This window comes from Orycteropus afer, mitochondrion, assembly GCF_000298275.1.
Source record: "Orycteropus afer mitochondrion, complete genome".
Taxonomy (NCBI): Eukaryota; Metazoa; Chordata; class Mammalia; order Tubulidentata; family Orycteropodidae; genus Orycteropus; species Orycteropus afer.
Window position 1 is genome coordinate 1 of NC_002078.1, and position 16,816 is coordinate 16,816.

Sequence of the window (16,816 nt, forward strand, 5' to 3'; positions counted from 1 at the left end):
GTTAATGTAGCTTAAACTAAAGCAAGGCACTGAAAATGCCTAGATGAGTCTGCCTACTCCATAAACATAAAGGTTTGGTCCTAGCCTTTCTATTAGTTGACAGTAAATTTATACATGCAAGTATCTGCCTCCCAGTGAAATATGCCCTCTAAATCCTTACCGGATTAAAAGGAGCCGGTATCAAGCTCACCTAGAGTAGCTCATGACGCCTTGCTAAACCACGCCCCCACGGGATACAGCAGTAATAAAAATTTAGCAATGAACGAAAGTTTGACTAAGTTATACTATAACTAGGGTTGGTAAATTTCGTGCCAGCCACCGCGGTCATACGATTAACCCAAATTAATAGTAATACGGCGTAAAGCATGATTAGGGAATAATATAAATAAAGTTAAATGTAAATCAAAGCTGTAAAAAGCTCCTGATTAACTTAAAATAAAACACGAAAGTTACTTTACCACTCCTGAATTCATGATAGCTAGGATACAAACTGGGATTAGATACCCCACTATGCCTAGCCATAAACTTAAATATTTCTCAACAAAATTATTCGCCAGAGAACTACAAGCAACAGCTTAAAACTCAAAGGACTTGGCGGTGCTTTATATCCATCTAGAGGAGCCTGTTATGTAATCGATAAACCCCGATATACCTCACCATCACTTGCCAATACAGCCTATATACCGCCATCTTCAGCAAACCCTTACAAGGAATAATAGTAAGCCAAATTATTACCATAAAAACGTTAGGTCAAGGTGTAGCCAATGTGATGGCAATAAATGGGCTACATTTTCTATTTTAAGAACATATCCCTACGAAAACCCAAATGAAACCAAGGCTAAAGGAGGATTTAGTAGTAAATTAAGAATAGAGAGCTTAATTGAATAAGGCCATGAAGCACGCACACACCGCCCGTCACCCTCCTCAACTACTAGTATTACTAAAAATATTTCACTACATAAACGTACTAGAGGAGACAAGTCGTAACAAGGTAAGCATACTGGAAAGTGTGCTTGGATAATTCAAAGTGTAGCTTAAACATAAAGCATCTGGCCTACACCCAGAAGATTTCAATAACCAATGACCACTTTGAACTAAAGCTAGCCCCACCATACCACAATTTACTCCCCCCACCTTAATAGACTAAAACATTTAGACCCATAAAAGTATAGGAGATAGAAATTTTACTGAGGAGCTATAGCGCACAGTACCGTAAGGGAAAGATGAAAGATAAATTTATAGTGAAAAACAGCAAAGATTAGCCCTTCTACCTTTAGCATAATGAATTAACTAGAATAAGCTTGGCAAAATGAATTACAGTCAACTTTCCCGAAACCAGACGAGCTACTTAAAGTCAATCTCCCCAAGGATCAACTCATCTATGTAGCAAAATAGTGAGAAGAACATTAAGTAGAGGTGAAAAGCCAACCGAGCCTGGTGATAGCTGGTTATCCAAAATAGAATCTAAGTTCAACCTAAAATTTACTATAAGAACTTTAACTAATCCCTCCACGTAAGTTTTAGATATAATCAAAAGAGGTACAGCTCTTTTGACACAGGATTCAACCTTAATTAGAGAGTAAGAACTTATCCATACCATAGTAGGCCTAAAAGCAGCCATCAATTAAGAAAGCGTTATAGCTCAACATTAAACTACAACAAATCCCATACAAACATAACCAACTCCTAAAAAATTATTGGATTACTCTATAAGTATATAGAAGAAATAATGTTAATATAAGTAACAAGAATATATTCTCCATGCACAAATCCATATCAGATCGGATATACCACTGGTAGTTAACAACTATATAAATAAAAATACTACTAAACCACTTATAAATATTACTGTTAACCCAACACAGGAGTGCATCTCAGGAAAGATTAAAAAAAGCAAAAGGAACTCGGCAAACTTGAATCCCGCCTGTTTACCAAAAACATCACCTCTAGCATGACTAGTATTAGAGGCACTGCCTGCCCAGTGACACACGTTAAACGGCCGCGGTACTCTGACCGTGCAAAGGTAGCATAATCATTTGTTCTCTAAATAAGGACTTGCATGAATGGCCACACGAGAATTCAACTGTCTCTTGCTTTTTATCAGTGAAATTGACCTTCCCGTGAAGAGGCGGGTATGCAACTATAAGACGAGAAGACCCTATGGAGCTTAAATTAATTAATTCAACAACTCAAATTACTAAGTGCTAATAGCATATATCTCTAGTTTCATGAATTAACAATTTAGGTTGGGGTGACCTCGGAGCATAAAAAACCCTCCGAATGATATTATGTTAAGACTCAACCAGTCTAAACTTCTACATCACCAATTGATCCATATACTTGATCAACGGAACAAGTTACCCTAGGGATAACAGCGCAATCCTATTCTAGAGTCCCTATCGACGATAGGGTTTACGACCTCGATGTTGGATCAGGACATCCCAATGGTGTAGCAGCTATTAAAGGTTCGTTTGTTCAACGATTAAAGTCCTACGTGATCTGAGTTCAGACCGGAGCAATCCAGGTCGGTTTCTATCTATATCTAATTTTTCCCAGTACGAAAGGAAAAGAAAAATAGAGCCTACTCCTGCAGAAGCGCTCTTAAATTTAATGGATGAATTTATATAAACCCAGAAATTAATACAATAGTTATCCTAGAACAGGATATGTTAAGGTGGCAGAGCCCGGTAATTGCATAAAACTTAAGCTTTTACAACCAGAGGTTCAATTCCTCTCCTTAACAGTGTTCTTCATCAATCTTCTCTCACTAATTATCCCGATCCTACTAGCTGTAGCTTTCCTGACATTAGTTGAACGAAAAACCCTAGGATATATACAACTCCGAAAAGGACCAAATATCGTAGGCCCATACGGCCTACTTCAACCCATTGCTGATGCAGCAAAATTGTTCATTAAAGAACCTTTACGACCTGCAACCTCCTCAACACTTATATTTACTATTGCCCCTATCCTAGCCCTAACATTGGCCTTAACTATATGAATTCCACTTCCAATACCATACCCACTAATCAACATAAACTTGGGAATTCTCTTCATTCTAGCAATTTCAAGCTTAGCTGTATATTCAATTTTGTGATCAGGATGAGCATCAAACTCAAAATATGCCCTTATCGGAGCATTGCGAGCAGTTGCCCAAACAATCTCCTATGAAGTTTCACTAGCCATTATTCTTCTATCAGTTATACTCATCAATGGCTCATTTACTCTAGCCTCTCTGACCATTACCCAAGAACATATTTGACTAATTATTCCAACCTGACCACTAGCCATAATATGATTTATTTCCACACTAGCCGAAACAAACCGAGCACCCTTCGACCTAACAGAGGGTGAATCAGAATTAGTATCAGGATTCAACGTCGAATATGCTGCCGGACCTTTCGCCTTATTTTTCCTAGCTGAATATGCTAATATTATCATAATAAATGCCCTAACCACACTACTATTTCTAGGGTCCTTTCATAACCACGCCCATCCAGAACTATTTACTACCAATTTCATTCTTAAAACTATAATTCTAACAATCTGCTTTCTATGAATCCGAGCTTCGTACCCTCGATTCCGCTACGATCAACTTATACACCTACTATGAAAAAACTTCTTACCACTTACTCTTGCTCTATGTATACTTTATATCTCAATTCCAATCATACTAGCATGTATTCCCCCTCAATAATAGAAATATGTCTGATAAAAGAGTTACTTTGATAGAGTAAATTATAGGGGTTAAACCCCCTTATTTCTAGAATAATAGGTCTCGAACCTAATCTTAAGAACTCAAAAATCTTCGTGCTACCAAACTACACTATATTCTAGTAAGGTCAGCTAATTAAGCTATCGGGCCCATACCCCGAAAATGTTGGTTCACATCCTTCCCGTACTAATAAACCCCTTAATCTTCTTAATAATCATAATAACCATATTATCAGGAACAATTATTACTATACTCAGTTCTCACTGATTTACAGCTTGAATAGGGCTAGAAATAAATATATTCGCCATCATCCCGATTATCATCAAAAATCATCACCCTCGATCAATTGAAGCCGCCACTAAATATTTCCTTACACAAGCAACCGCATCCATGCTTTTAATACTAGCTATTATACTTAATTTTCTACTATCTGGACAATGATCAATTATCTCCACACCAAGCTCCTTCACCTCCTTTATCCTTGTGACCGCACTAATCATAAAACTAGGGATAGCCCCTTTCCACTTTTGACTGCCAGAAGTAACCCAAGGAACTCACCTAAGCTCAGGACTTCTTATTCTCACCTGACAAAAACTAGCCCCATTCTCAATTCTATATCAAATCTCAAATCACATCAATCCAACCCTACTAATAACTTCCGCTTTCCTATCAATCCTCATTGGAGGATGAGGCGGACTAAACCAAACCCAACTCCGAAAAATCCTAGCTTACTCCTCTATCGCCCATATAGGCTGAATAGCAATAATCCTAATCTATAACCCCACTCTCACTCTCCTAAACTTACTAATTTACATTACACTAACCTTATCCGCCTTTATATTGTTAATTATCAATTACTCCACATCAACCTCCTCCCTATCTCTTTTATGAAATAAGACCCCACTTATTTCACTCGCCCTGATAGCCATCCTACTTTCAATAGGAGGACTTCCTCCCTTATCAGGCTTTATTCCAAAATGACTAATCATACAAGAACTAACAAAAAATCTCAACGCTATCCTACCCTTCCTCATAGCTACCCTAGCCCTTCTCAACTTATATTTTTATATGCGACTAATCTACTCTTCATCACTTACTATCTTCCCATCAATAAATAACATAAAAATTAAATGACAATTCAATAATCATAACATCTACCCTGGCATCTCACCCATTATACTTCTGTCCACCATAATTCTACCTCTAACTCCAATATACATATCTTTATTCTAGGGATTTAGGTTACGCTAGACCAAGAGCCTTCAAAGCTCTAAGCAAGTACAAGTACTTAATCCCTGCCATAAGGACTGCAAGACTCTATCCTACATCCACTGAACGCAAATCAGTTACTTTAATTAAGCTAAGCCCTTACTAGATTGATAGGATTCAAACCTATGAAAATTTAGTTAACAGCTAAACACCCTAAACAACTGGCTTCAATCTACTTCTCCCGCCTTAAAAAAAAAGAAAAAGGCGGGAGAAGCCCCGGCAGAATTGAAGCTGCTTCTTCGAATTTGCAATTCGACATGAAATTTCACCTCAGAGCTTGGTAAAAAGGGGATTACTAACCCCTGTCTTTAGATTTACAGTCTAATGCTTACTCAGCCATTTTACCTATGTTCGTCAACCGATGATTATATTCAACCAACCATAAAGATATTGGAACACTATACCTTCTATTCGGTGCTTGAGCCGGAATAGTGGGAACAGCCCTAAGCTTATTAATCCGAGCTGAACTAGGTCAGCCTGGTGCTCTACTAGGAGACGACCAAATCTATAACGTTGTTGTAACAGCTCATGCATTCGTAATAATTTTCTTTATAGTGATGCCTATTATAATTGGAGGTTTTGGAAACTGATTAGTACCCCTAATAATTGGAGCACCTGACATAGCATTCCCTCGAATAAACAATATAAGCTTCTGACTATTGCCCCCTTCATTCCTCCTATTATTAGCCTCATCTATAGTAGAAGCTGGTGCAGGGACAGGCTGAACAGTCTACCCGCCCTTAGCAGGAAATCTCGCCCATGCAGGTGCCTCAGTAGACTTAACAATCTTTTCCCTTCATCTAGCAGGTGTGTCATCCATCCTAGGAGCAATCAATTTCATTACCACTATTATCAATATAAAACCACCAGCCTTATCACAGTATCAAACACCATTATTTGTATGATCCGTATTAATCACCGCCGTCCTATTACTCTTGTCTTTACCAGTTTTAGCCGCAGGAATTACTATGCTACTGACTGATCGGAACCTAAATACAACTTTTTTCGATCCTGCTGGAGGAGGAGACCCAATTCTCTATCAACACCTATTCTGATTCTTTGGACACCCAGAAGTGTACATCCTTATTCTTCCAGGTTTTGGAATAATCTCCCATATTGTAACTTACTACTCTGGAAAAAAAGAACCTTTTGGCTATATAGGAATAGTTTGAGCTATAATATCTATTGGATTTTTAGGCTTTATTGTCTGAGCCCATCACATATTCACCGTAGGGATGGACGTTGATACCCGAGCATACTTCACATCTGCAACCATAATTATCGCTATTCCCACAGGAGTAAAAGTATTCAGCTGACTAGCCACCCTTCACGGCGGCAATATCAAATGGTCCCCTGCCATATTATGGGCCCTAGGATTTATCTTCTTATTTACGGTAGGAGGCCTTACAGGCATTGTTCTAGCCAACTCATCACTAGACATCGTCCTACACGATACATATTATGTTGTAGCCCATTTCCACTATGTATTATCAATAGGAGCAGTATTCGCCATTATGGGAGGATTCGTACACTGATTCCCATTATTCTCAGGATATACTCTTAACCTTACCTGAGCTAAAATTCACTTTATCATTATATTTGTAGGAGTAAACCTAACATTTTTCCCACAACATTTTCTAGGTCTTTCAGGCATACCACGTCGTTACTCCGACTACCCAGATGCATACACCACATGAAATACTATTTCATCAATAGGTTCATTCATCTCATTAACAGCTGTAATCCTAATAATCTTTATTATTTGAGAGGCTTTTGCTTCAAAACGAGAAGTAACAACCGTAGAACTAACTACAACTAACCTAGAATGATTACACGGCTGTCCACCACCCTACCACACATTTGAAGAGCCCGCTTTTATCAAAGTTAATAACTAACCAACTAAGAAAGGAAGGAATCGAACCTTCAAATGATGGTTTCAAGCCAACTTAATAACCATTATCACTTTCTCAATAAAATGAGGTATTAGTAAAACCATTACACAATCTTGTCGAGATTGATTTATAGGAGAAACCCCTATATACCTCTATGGCATATCCATTTCAACTAGGATTTCAAGACGCCTCATCACCAATTATAGAAGAATTACTTCACTTTCATGACCATACTCTTATAATCGTATTCTTAATTAGCTCACTAGTACTATATATTATTTCACTAATATTAACTTCCAAATTAACACATACTAGCACAATAGACGCCCAAGAAGTAGAAACAATCTGAACAATTCTACCAGCAATTATTCTTATCCTAATTGCCCTGCCATCCCTACGAATTCTCTACATAATAGATGAGATTAATAACCCATCACTCACAGTTAAAACAATAGGCCATCAATGATATTGAAGCTACGAATACACAGACTATAATGACTTAACTTTTGACTCCTACATAGTCCCAACAACCGACCTAAAACCCGGAGAACTTCGTCTACTAGAAGTAGATAACCGAGTAGTACTGCCCATAGAACTTCCTATTCGAATACTTATTTCATCAGAAGACGTGCTACACTCATGAGCAGTCCCATCTCTAGGATTAAAAACTGATGCTATTCCAGGACGACTAAACCAAGCAACACTAACCTCTACCCGACCAGGACTATTTTACGGCCAATGCTCCGAAATTTGCGGAGCAAACCACAGCTTCATACCTATCGTACTTGAACTTGTTCCACTTAAACATTTCGAAAACTGATCTACATCAATAATTTAATACACTAAAAAGCTAATATAAAAGCATTAACCTTTTAAGTTAAAGATTGAGAGTATTAATCTCTCTTTAGTGAATGCCACAATTAGATACAACACCATGATTTATTACAATCCTTTCAATAATTATTACTCTATTTATCCTATTTCAATCAAATATATCCAAATATTTATATCCACTAGAACCACAACCCAAAACTTTAAAAACTCAACTTTACAACGCCCCCTGAGAAACAAAATGAACGAAAATCTATTTGCCTCATTCGCTACACCTACACTAATAGGCCTCCCTGTAGTCCTCCTCATTATTATATTCCCAATACTCCTATATCCACCATCAAATCGACTAATCACCAATCGTTTATCAGCAATCCAACAATGATTAGTTAAGCTGATCCTAAAACAACTAATATCTATCCATAACACAAAAGGCCGAACATGATCTTTAATATTAATTTCACTAATTCTTTTTATCGGGTCAACAAACCTATTAGGCCTATTACCTCACTCCTTTACACCTACCACCCAATTATCAATAAACCTAGGAATAGCCATCCCTTTATGAGCAGGGGCCGTAATTATAGGATTCCGCCATAAAACAAAATCATCATTAGCCCATTTCCTCCCACAAGGAACTCCAATTCCTCTAATCCCAATACTTATTATTATCGAAACAATCAGCTTATTCATTCAACCTATGGCTTTAGCTATCCGACTCACTGCTAATATCACAGCAGGTCATCTACTAATGCATCTGATTGGAGGAGCCACCCTAGCACTAATATCAATCAGCACTACCACAGCATTCATCACATTCATTATTCTATTATTACTTACCATATTAGAATTCGCAGTAGCTTTAATTCAAGCATATGTATTTACACTATTAGTCAGCCTATACTTACACGACAATACCTAATGACCCACCAAACACACGCTTATCACATAGTAAATCCTAGTCCCTGACCTCTAACAGGTGCACTATCTGCCTTATTATTGACCTCAGGACTAATTATATGATTCCACTTTAACTCATCTACCCTACTAACCTTAGGTTTATTAACAAACATCCTTACGATATATCAATGATGACGTGATATTATCCGAGAAAGCACCTACCAGGGCCACCACACTCCAGTAGTACAAAAAGGCCTGCGATACGGCATAATTCTTTTCATTATTTCAGAAGTTTTCTTTTTCGCAGGCTTCTTCTGAGCTTTCTACCACTCTAGCCTAGCCCCAACCCCAGAACTAGGAGGCTGCTGACCACCTACAGGTATTTTCCCTCTAAATCCAATGGAAGTACCCCTATTAAACACCGCTATTCTGCTAGCCTCCGGAGTTACCATTACATGAGCTCACCACAGCCTAATAGAAGGAAACCGAACTCAAATAATTCAAGCACTGTTCATCACTATCTCCTTAGGTGTGTATTTTACCCTCCTGCAAGCCTCCGAATACTACGAAGCTCCATTCACAATTGCCGACGGAATCTATGGCTCCACTTTCTTTGTAGCCACAGGATTCCACGGACTACACGTAATTATTGGCTCCACTTTTCTTTCAGTTTGCTTCCTACGACAACTAAAATTCCACTTCACATCAAACCACCATTTTGGATTTGAAGCTGCCGCCTGATATTGACACTTTGTTGATGTCGTATGATTATTCCTATACGTTTCTATCTATTGATGAGGATCATACCCTCTTAATATAACTAAATATAACTGACTTCCAATCAGTAAATCCTGGAAAACCCCAGGAGAGAGTAATCAACCTTGCTATCTCCTTAATTACAAATATATCTCTAGCTTCTTTATTAGTACTAATTGCATTCTGACTTCCACAACTTAACACCTACATAGAAAAAACTACCCCATATGAATGCGGATTCGACCCAATAGGATCTGTATGATTACCCTTCTCAATAAAATTTTTCCTAGTAGCTATTACATTTTTATTATTCGACCTAGAAATCGCTCTACTACTTCCTCTCCCTTGAGCAATCCAAACGAACAATCTAAAACTAATACTATTTATGGCACTTCTCCTTATTTCCCTCCTAGCCCTTAGCCTGGCATATGAATGAATACAAAAAGGACTAGAATGAATTGAATTGATAATTAGTTTAACCTAAAACAAGTGATTTCGACTCACTAAACTATGATCAAACTCATAATTATCAATATGCCACCTATCTATATAAATATTATTCTAGCATTTACTCTATCCTTAATAGGAATATTAGTCTACCGATCCCACCTCATGTCCTCTCTCTTATGCTTAGAAGGAATAATACTATCCCTATTCATTCTAGGAACTACTATAGCCCTTAACATACACTTTACACTAATAACAATACTGCCAATCGTCCTACTAGTATTCGCTGCATGCGAAGCCGCTGTCGGCCTATCTTTACTAGTAATAGTATCAAACACTTACGGACTGGACTACGTACAAAACCTTAACCTTCTACAATGCTAAAATACATCATCCCCACTATCATATTAATCCCACTCACCTGATTCTCAAAAAACTCTATAATCTGAATCAACTCCACTATCTATAGTCTATTAATCAGCTTAGCTAGCCTAATGCTCCTAGACCAACCACACGACATAGGACTAAACTTCTCATCCTTATTCTTCTCAGACGCCCTTTCTACACCACTACTTATCCTCACCTGCTGATTACTTCCCTTAATATTGATAGCTAGCCAACATCATCTTCACCCAGAATCCCTCCAACGAAAAAAATCATACATTACTATACTAATCCTCCTACAACTATTCCTTATTATAACATTCGCTGCTGCAGAACTAATTCTATTCTATATCTTATTCGAAGCCACTCTTATCCCAACCCTCATCATTATCACCCGCTGAGGAAACCAAACAGAACGACTAAACGCTGGCCTTTACTTCCTTTTCTATACACTTATTGGGTCCCTCCCATTACTAGTTGCCCTTATATGAATTCAAAATTCTCTGGGGACCTTAAATTTTCTAATTATACAATTATGAGCACAACCCCTCCCACATTTATGATCTTCTAATTTCCTATGACTTGCGTGCATAATAGCATTTATAGTAAAAATACCCCTATATGGTCTACACCTGTGACTTCCAAAAGCACACGTAGAAGCCCCCATCGCAGGCTCAATAGTCTTAGCCGCAATTCTACTAAAACTAGGTGGCTATGGCATGCTACGTATCTCAATTCTACTGGACCCAGTAACAAATCACATAGCATACCCATTTCTAATACTATCACTATGAGGAATAGTAATAACTAGCTCAATGCTCTTACGCCAAACAGACCTTAAATCCCTTATCGCATACTCTTCTGTCAGCCACATAGCCCTAGTAATCATCGCCACTCTCATTCAAACTCCATGAAGCTTTATAGGAGCTACAGCCCTGATAGTAGCCCATGGCCTAACTTCATCCATATTATTCTGTCTAGCCAACTCCAACTACGAACGAATCCACAGCCGAACCATAATTCTAGCTCGAGGACTACAAGTACTACTACCACTTATATCTGCTTGATGACTACTAGCCAGCCTAACTAATCTAGCACTTCCCCCAACAATTAATCTTATCGGAGAACTATTCGTAGTTACATCATCTTTCTATTGATCAAACCTTACTATAATCCTAATAGGACTAAACATCCTAATCACAGCTCTTTACTCACTTTATATATTAATCACAACCCAACGAGGAAAATTCTCCCACCACATCACAGCTATTATCCCTTCTTATACCCGAGAAAACACACTTATAGCTCTACATATCATCCCTCTACTCCTTCTCACATTAAACCCCAAAATCATTCTTGGCATCACCTATTGTAATTTTAGTTTAATAAAAACATTAGATTGTGATTCTAATAATGGAAGATTCTACCTTCCCAATTACCGAAAAAGATTAGGAGAACTGCTAATTCCCCACACCATGCCTAAAAAGCATGGCTTTTTCACTTTTATAGGATAGTAGTAATCCGTTGGTCTTAGGAACCAAAAAATTGGTGCAACTCCAAATAAAAGTAATTAACATCCTCCCAATAAGTTCCCTACTCTCACTGATTATTCTCATTATCCCTATTACCATAACCATCTTCCCCAAGATCTATAACCCCCTTAAATACCCTATCTATGTAAAAACAGCCACTTCTTATGCTTTCATAACCAGCCTAATCCCAACAACAATATTTATCCACTCTAACCAAGAAGCCCTAATTTCAAACTGACATTGAATTACTATCCAATCTTTCAAACTATCTATAAGCTTTAAATTCGACTACTTCTCACTAATCTTTATGTCAGTAGCCCTATTCGTAACATGATCAATTATAGAGTTTTCACTATGATATATACACTCAGACCCTAACATTAACCGCTTCTTCAAATATTTACTCTTATTCCTAATCACCATAATAATTCTAGTAACAGCTAACAACCTACTTCAGCTGTTTATTGGGTGAGAAGGAGTAGGAATCATATCATTTATACTCATTGGCTGATGATCAGGACGAACTGATGCCAATACAGCTGCTCTACAGGCAGTTCTCTATAACCGAATCGGGGACATTGGCTTTGTTTTATCAATAGCCTGATTTATAGTCCACTCTAACTCATGAGAACTTCAACAAATTTTTATTACATTTCCAATAGAAAATTCACTACCCCTTCTAGGCCTAATTCTAGCTGCAACAGGTAAATCGGCCCAATTTGGACTTCATCCATGACTGCCAGCAGCAATAGAAGGTCCTACACCAGTCTCAGCCCTACTACACTCCAGTACTATAGTTGTAGCAGGGATCTTCCTACTTATTCGATTCCACCCTATCCTAGAAAACAACAGCACTGCCCTAACATCTATCCTATGTATCGGCGCAATTACCACCCTATTTACAGCCCTATGTGCTCTTACGCAAAACGACATTAAAAAAATCGTAGCATTCTCAACATCAAGTCAATTAGGCCTAATAATAGTAACTATTGGAATCAATCAACCCTACCTGGCCTTCATACATATTTGCACGCATGCCTTCTTCAAAGCAATATTATTTCTATGCTCAGGCTCTATCATTCATAGCCTAAATGACGAGCAAGACATCCGAAAAATGGGCGGCTTGTACAAATCCCTTCCATTTACAACAACCTCACTAATTGTAGGAAGCTTAGCACTAACCGGAATACCATTCCTAACAGGATTTTATTCAAAAGACCTAATTATCGAATCAGCAACTTCATCCTACACCAACGCCTGAGCCCTAACCATTACCCTAATCGCTACATCCATAACAGCAGTATATAGCACCCGAATTATCTTCTTCACCCTACTAGGGCAACCACGATCACCTTCACCCATCATAATTAACGAGAATAACCCAGCCCTTATTAACTCAATCAAACGTCTTACCATTGGAAGTATCTTTGGCGGCTACCTAATCTCCATAAACCTACTTCCTACTTCAATTCCACCTATAACTATACCACCATACATTAAATATACAGCACTCTCAATTACATTAATTGGTTTTATACTAGCAATAGAACTAAACTCCCTTACCTACAACCTTAAATTTAAGTACCCTGCCCACCAATTTAAATTCTCTAACATACTAGGATATTACCCCTCTATTATACACCGCATCCCCCCATTATCCTTATTAACTATTGGTCAAAAACTAGCAACTACCATCCTTGATCTCATCTGACTTGAAAAAGCTATTCCAAAAAACATTACATCAATAAACCTCATATTATCTATCAAAACCTCCAACCAAAAAGGATCAATCAAACTATATTTTCTCTCTTTCTTTATCTCCCTAATCATAGGACTTTTAATCTCCATTTAACGGCCCCGAGTAATCTCAATAACAATAAACACACTAATAAACAAAGACCACCCAGCCATAACTAATACCCAACTACCATAATTATATAAAAAAGACCCACCAGCACAATCCCCACGAACTATATACATTTCATCACTACTAAAAACTAACCAATTCTCCAAATCCCCAAAATCAAATCCAAACAACCCATCCCCACTAACCAATCACATAATTAACCCAAACTCCATTATTAACCCAACACACAAGGACAAGAACACAACAACATCCGATACTCAAGCCTCCGGATACTCCTCAGTAGCCATAGCCGTAGTATACCCAAACACTACCAGTATACCTCCTAAATACACTAAAAATACCATCAACCCCAAAAATGACCCACCAAAATTAATTACCAGCCCACACCCAACTCCTCCACTTACAATCAAACACAACCCCCCATAAATAGGAGACGGCTTAGAAGAAAATCCCACAAAACCAACTGCAAGAATCACACTTAACATAAAAACAGCATAAACCATTATTCTCACATGGACTATTAACCAAGACCAATGGCATGAAAAACCATCGTTGTAATTCAACTATAAGAACCCTAATGACCAACATTCGTAAAACCCACCCTCTTATCAAAATTATTAATCACTCATTTATTGACCTTCCAACTCCTTCTAACATCTCAGCATGATGAAACTTTGGATCCCTCCTTGGAATCTGCCTCATCATCCAAATTGTCACAGGCCTATTTTTAGCTATACACTACACATCAGATACCTCAACCGCATTCTCATCTGTAACCCATATTTGCCGAGATGTAAACTACGGCTGACTAATCCGCTATCTTCACGCAAACGGAGCATCCATATTCTTCATCTGCTTATTTATCCACATTGGACGAGGGATTTATTACGGATCATACCTATACTCTGAAACCTGGAACATCGGAATTATCCTCCTATTCACCACAATAGCTACTGCTTTCATAGGATACGTCCTTCCATGGGGACAAATATCTTTTTGAGGCGCTACCGTAATTACAAACCTTTTATCTGCCATTCCATACATTGGCACCAACCTAGTAGAATGGATTTGAGGCGGCTTTTCAGTTGACAAAGCAACACTAACACGATTCTTCGCCTTCCACTTTATCCTGCCATTTATTATTGCAGCTCTAGCTATAGTCCATCTACTATTTCTACACGAAACAGGATCTAACAACCCTTTAGGATTAATTTCTGACTCAGACAAAATCCCTTTCCACCCTTACTACACAATCAAAGACCTTCTAGGCTTATGCCTACTAATCCTACTATTACTCCTACTTGTATTATTTTCTCCAGACCTATTAGGAGACCCGAGCAACTATACCCCAGCTAACCCACTAAGCACACCTCCCCATATCAAACCAGAATGATACTTCCTATTTGCGTACGCCATCCTACGATCAATCCCAAACAAATTAGGAGGAGTGCTAGCCCTAGTAGCCTCCATTCTAATTCTAGCAATCTTCCCACTCTTACATACAGCAAAACAACGAAGCATAACATTCCGTCCACTTAGCCAATGCCTATTCTGAATTCTAGTAGCAGACCTAATTACACTCACATGAATTGGGGGCCAACCAGTAGAACACCCATTCATCATCATTGGCCAACTAGCATCAATCCTATACTTTATTATTATCCTGATCCTTATACCTATCACCAGCATAATTGAAAACAAAATACTTAAATGAAGAGTCCTTGTAGTATAAACTATTACCATGGTCTTGTAAACCATAAATGGATCTAACCCTCCCCAGGACACATAACAATCAGAAAAGAAGCTAATCGCCCCACCATCAGCACCCAAAGCTGATATTCTTAATAAACTATTTTCTGTTTAATAGTTAATAATATTTTACATTTTATGTATTTCGTGCATTCTGCGCACTCCCCATACAAAAATACCATATATGTATAATCGTACATACCACATATATATGTATAATAGTACATTACATTATCTGCCCCATGCTTATAAGCAAGTACATAAAATCCATGATTATAAAGACTTAATACTAAAATTTCACATTCCATTATCAACACCTTGCGTATCAAAACCAATATAAATCCATAAAAGTACATAGCACATTAAACCCTTGATCGTACATAGCGCATCTCTGAGAAAGTTCTTGTCACCATGCATATCATCACCTATATCCTTTCTTAATCACCAAGCTTCGAGAAACCAGCAACCCGCTCGGGAAGTATCCCTCTTCTCGCTCCGGGCCCATCAATCGTGGGGGTTTCTATACTGAAACTATACCTGGCATCTGGTTCTTACTTCAGGGCCATCTCACCTAAAATCGCCCACTCTTTCCTCTTAAATAAGACATCTCGATGGATTAGTGACTAATCAGCCCATGCCGACACATAACTGTGGTGTCATGCCTTTGGTATTTTTTTATTTTGGGGGATGCAACGACTCAGCTATGGCCGTCTGAGGCCCTAACACAGTCAACCTGATTGTAGCTGGACTTAACTTGAATATGCAAGCCTCGCACGTAACCACTTGGTGTTATTCAGTCAATGCTCGAGGACATAAATTGAAATTTAAGCCAGAATTTCCCTAACACCCTAAAAAATCATACCCGACCACATGCGCGCGCATACGCATACGCATACGCATACGCATACGCATACGCATACGCATACGCATACGCATACGCATACGCATACGCATACGCATACGCATACGCATACGCATACGCATACGCATACGCATACGCATACGCATACGCATACGCATACGCATACGCATACGCATACGCATACGCATACGCATACGCATACGCATACGCATACGCACTCGCACTTATGAACCAATAAGTTTTCTTACACAAACCCCCCTACCCCCCTTAAAAATTCTTCACTAAATATCCATAGATAATTTTTTTTTCTTGTCAAACCCCAAAAGCAAGATATCATCTAGGAAAATAAGAAGAACTTCATACAAATATTAAACTACTAGCATTTACATGTGTAAATAAACTACCAACGAAATACATCTATACAGGTAGTTTTATGCTCTAAAAAATAGCAACTGAGCGAAACAACTTATTAAATAATAATTCCTAATTAAAATTTTATTGGACTAATACCAATATACTACTTAATTAATTTATTTTTCTTTTTAAGAGCCATCCCCCTAGATTGAAAACTAAAACTAAAAAACAATTTACTTATAAATTTATTACCCAAAA

General features: G+C 38.0%; 13 protein-coding genes and 24 non-coding genes across 37 annotated transcripts, besides 2 other annotated features; 28 read left to right on the forward strand and 9 right to left on the reverse strand. All coding sequences in view use genetic code 2, as the record gives it.

The window, feature by feature from the left end:
* Nucleotides 1-67, forward strand: KEF57_t01. Its single transcript has one exon. It is a non-coding gene; the product is annotated as a tRNA-Phe (tRNA).
* Nucleotides 68-1,023, forward strand: KEF57_r02. Its single transcript has one exon. It is a non-coding gene; the product is annotated as a 12S ribosomal RNA (ribosomal RNA).
* Nucleotides 1,024-1,093, forward strand: KEF57_t02. The gene has a single exon. It is a non-coding gene; the product is annotated as a tRNA-Val (tRNA).
* On the forward strand, nucleotides 1,094-2,668 carry KEF57_r01. The gene has a single exon. It is a non-coding gene; the product is annotated as a 16S ribosomal RNA (ribosomal RNA).
* KEF57_t03 lies at nucleotides 2,669-2,743 on the forward strand. The gene has a single exon. It is a non-coding gene; the product is annotated as a tRNA-Leu (tRNA).
* ND1 lies at nucleotides 2,744-3,697 on the forward strand. The gene has a single exon. A coding sequence (NP_008575.1; NADH dehydrogenase subunit 1) covers nucleotides 2,744-3,697, from the start codon at nucleotides 2,744-2,746 to the stop codon at nucleotides 3,695-3,697; it is 954 nt and encodes a 317-aa protein.
* Nucleotide 3,698: 1 nt separating this feature from the next.
* Nucleotides 3,699-3,766, forward strand: KEF57_t04. The gene has a single exon. It is a non-coding gene; the product is annotated as a tRNA-Ile (tRNA).
* On the reverse strand, nucleotides 3,764-3,836 carry KEF57_t05. Its single transcript has one exon. It is a non-coding gene; the product is annotated as a tRNA-Gln (tRNA).
* KEF57_t06 lies at nucleotides 3,836-3,904 on the forward strand. Its single transcript has one exon. It is a non-coding gene; the product is annotated as a tRNA-Met (tRNA).
* ND2 lies at nucleotides 3,905-4,948 on the forward strand. Its single transcript has one exon. A coding sequence (NP_008576.1; NADH dehydrogenase subunit 2) covers nucleotides 3,905-4,948, from the start codon at nucleotides 3,905-3,907 to the stop codon at nucleotides 4,946-4,948; it is 1,044 nt and encodes a 347-aa protein.
* KEF57_t07 lies at nucleotides 4,947-5,013 on the forward strand. Its single transcript has one exon. It is a non-coding gene; the product is annotated as a tRNA-Trp (tRNA).
* A 3-nt stretch (nucleotides 5,014-5,016) lies between these two features.
* On the reverse strand, nucleotides 5,017-5,085 carry KEF57_t08. Its single transcript has one exon. It is a non-coding gene; the product is annotated as a tRNA-Ala (tRNA).
* Nucleotide 5,086: 1 nt separating this feature from the next.
* KEF57_t09 lies at nucleotides 5,087-5,159 on the reverse strand. The gene has a single exon. It is a non-coding gene; the product is annotated as a tRNA-Asn (tRNA).
* Nucleotides 5,160-5,198: an origin of replication.
* On the reverse strand, nucleotides 5,196-5,262 carry KEF57_t10. The gene has a single exon. It is a non-coding gene; the product is annotated as a tRNA-Cys (tRNA).
* Nucleotides 5,263-5,330, reverse strand: KEF57_t11. The gene has a single exon. It is a non-coding gene; the product is annotated as a tRNA-Tyr (tRNA).
* Nucleotide 5,331: 1 nt separating this feature from the next.
* COX1 lies at nucleotides 5,332-6,879 on the forward strand. Its single transcript has one exon. A coding sequence (NP_008577.1; cytochrome c oxidase subunit I) covers nucleotides 5,332-6,879, from the start codon at nucleotides 5,332-5,334 to the stop codon at nucleotides 6,877-6,879; it is 1,548 nt and encodes a 515-aa protein.
* A 5-nt stretch (nucleotides 6,880-6,884) lies between these two features.
* Nucleotides 6,885-6,953, reverse strand: KEF57_t12. The gene has a single exon. It is a non-coding gene; the product is annotated as a tRNA-Ser (tRNA).
* Nucleotides 6,954-6,961: 8 nt separating this feature from the next.
* On the forward strand, nucleotides 6,962-7,030 carry KEF57_t13. The gene has a single exon. It is a non-coding gene; the product is annotated as a tRNA-Asp (tRNA).
* COX2 lies at nucleotides 7,031-7,714 on the forward strand. Its single transcript has one exon. A coding sequence (NP_008578.1; cytochrome c oxidase subunit II) covers nucleotides 7,031-7,714, from the start codon at nucleotides 7,031-7,033 to the stop codon at nucleotides 7,712-7,714; it is 684 nt and encodes a 227-aa protein.
* Nucleotides 7,715-7,716: 2 nt separating this feature from the next.
* KEF57_t14 lies at nucleotides 7,717-7,787 on the forward strand. The gene has a single exon. It is a non-coding gene; the product is annotated as a tRNA-Lys (tRNA).
* ATP8 lies at nucleotides 7,788-7,991 on the forward strand. The gene has a single exon. A coding sequence (NP_008579.1; ATP synthase F0 subunit 8) covers nucleotides 7,788-7,991, from the start codon at nucleotides 7,788-7,790 to the stop codon at nucleotides 7,989-7,991; it is 204 nt and encodes a 67-aa protein.
* On the forward strand, nucleotides 7,949-8,629 carry ATP6. The gene has a single exon. A coding sequence (NP_008580.1; ATP synthase F0 subunit 6) covers nucleotides 7,949-8,629, from the start codon at nucleotides 7,949-7,951 to the stop codon at nucleotides 8,627-8,629; it is 681 nt and encodes a 226-aa protein.
* COX3 lies at nucleotides 8,629-9,412 on the forward strand. Its single transcript has one exon. Coding sequence (NP_008581.1; cytochrome c oxidase subunit III) is annotated over nucleotides 8,629-9,412 (784 nt in total).
* Nucleotides 9,413-9,481, forward strand: KEF57_t15. The gene has a single exon. It is a non-coding gene; the product is annotated as a tRNA-Gly (tRNA).
* ND3 lies at nucleotides 9,482-9,827 on the forward strand. Its single transcript has one exon. Coding sequence (NP_008582.1; NADH dehydrogenase subunit 3) is annotated over nucleotides 9,482-9,827 (346 nt in total).
* KEF57_t16 lies at nucleotides 9,828-9,896 on the forward strand. The gene has a single exon. It is a non-coding gene; the product is annotated as a tRNA-Arg (tRNA).
* A 1-nt stretch (nucleotide 9,897) lies between these two features.
* On the forward strand, nucleotides 9,898-10,194 carry ND4L. The gene has a single exon. A coding sequence (NP_008583.1; NADH dehydrogenase subunit 4L) covers nucleotides 9,898-10,194, from the start codon at nucleotides 9,898-9,900 to the stop codon at nucleotides 10,192-10,194; it is 297 nt and encodes a 98-aa protein.
* Nucleotides 10,188-11,565, forward strand: ND4. Its single transcript has one exon. Coding sequence (NP_008584.1; NADH dehydrogenase subunit 4) is annotated over nucleotides 10,188-11,565 (1,378 nt in total).
* Nucleotides 11,566-11,634, forward strand: KEF57_t17. The gene has a single exon. It is a non-coding gene; the product is annotated as a tRNA-His (tRNA).
* On the forward strand, nucleotides 11,635-11,694 carry KEF57_t18. The gene has a single exon. It is a non-coding gene; the product is annotated as a tRNA-Ser (tRNA).
* KEF57_t19 lies at nucleotides 11,694-11,763 on the forward strand. Its single transcript has one exon. It is a non-coding gene; the product is annotated as a tRNA-Leu (tRNA).
* ND5 lies at nucleotides 11,764-13,578 on the forward strand. The gene has a single exon. A coding sequence (NP_008585.1; NADH dehydrogenase subunit 5) covers nucleotides 11,764-13,578, from the start codon at nucleotides 11,764-11,766 to the stop codon at nucleotides 13,576-13,578; it is 1,815 nt and encodes a 604-aa protein.
* ND6 lies at nucleotides 13,575-14,096 on the reverse strand. The gene has a single exon. A coding sequence (NP_008586.1; NADH dehydrogenase subunit 6) covers nucleotides 13,575-14,096, from the start codon at nucleotides 14,094-14,096 to the stop codon at nucleotides 13,575-13,577; it is 522 nt and encodes a 173-aa protein.
* KEF57_t20 lies at nucleotides 14,097-14,166 on the reverse strand. The gene has a single exon. It is a non-coding gene; the product is annotated as a tRNA-Glu (tRNA).
* Nucleotides 14,167-14,170: 4 nt separating this feature from the next.
* CYTB lies at nucleotides 14,171-15,310 on the forward strand. The gene has a single exon. A coding sequence (NP_008587.1; cytochrome b) covers nucleotides 14,171-15,310, from the start codon at nucleotides 14,171-14,173 to the stop codon at nucleotides 15,308-15,310; it is 1,140 nt and encodes a 379-aa protein.
* Nucleotides 15,311-15,377, forward strand: KEF57_t21. The gene has a single exon. It is a non-coding gene; the product is annotated as a tRNA-Thr (tRNA).
* An 8-nt stretch (nucleotides 15,378-15,385) lies between these two features.
* KEF57_t22 lies at nucleotides 15,386-15,452 on the reverse strand. The gene has a single exon. It is a non-coding gene; the product is annotated as a tRNA-Pro (tRNA).
* Nucleotides 15,453-16,816: a D loop (control region).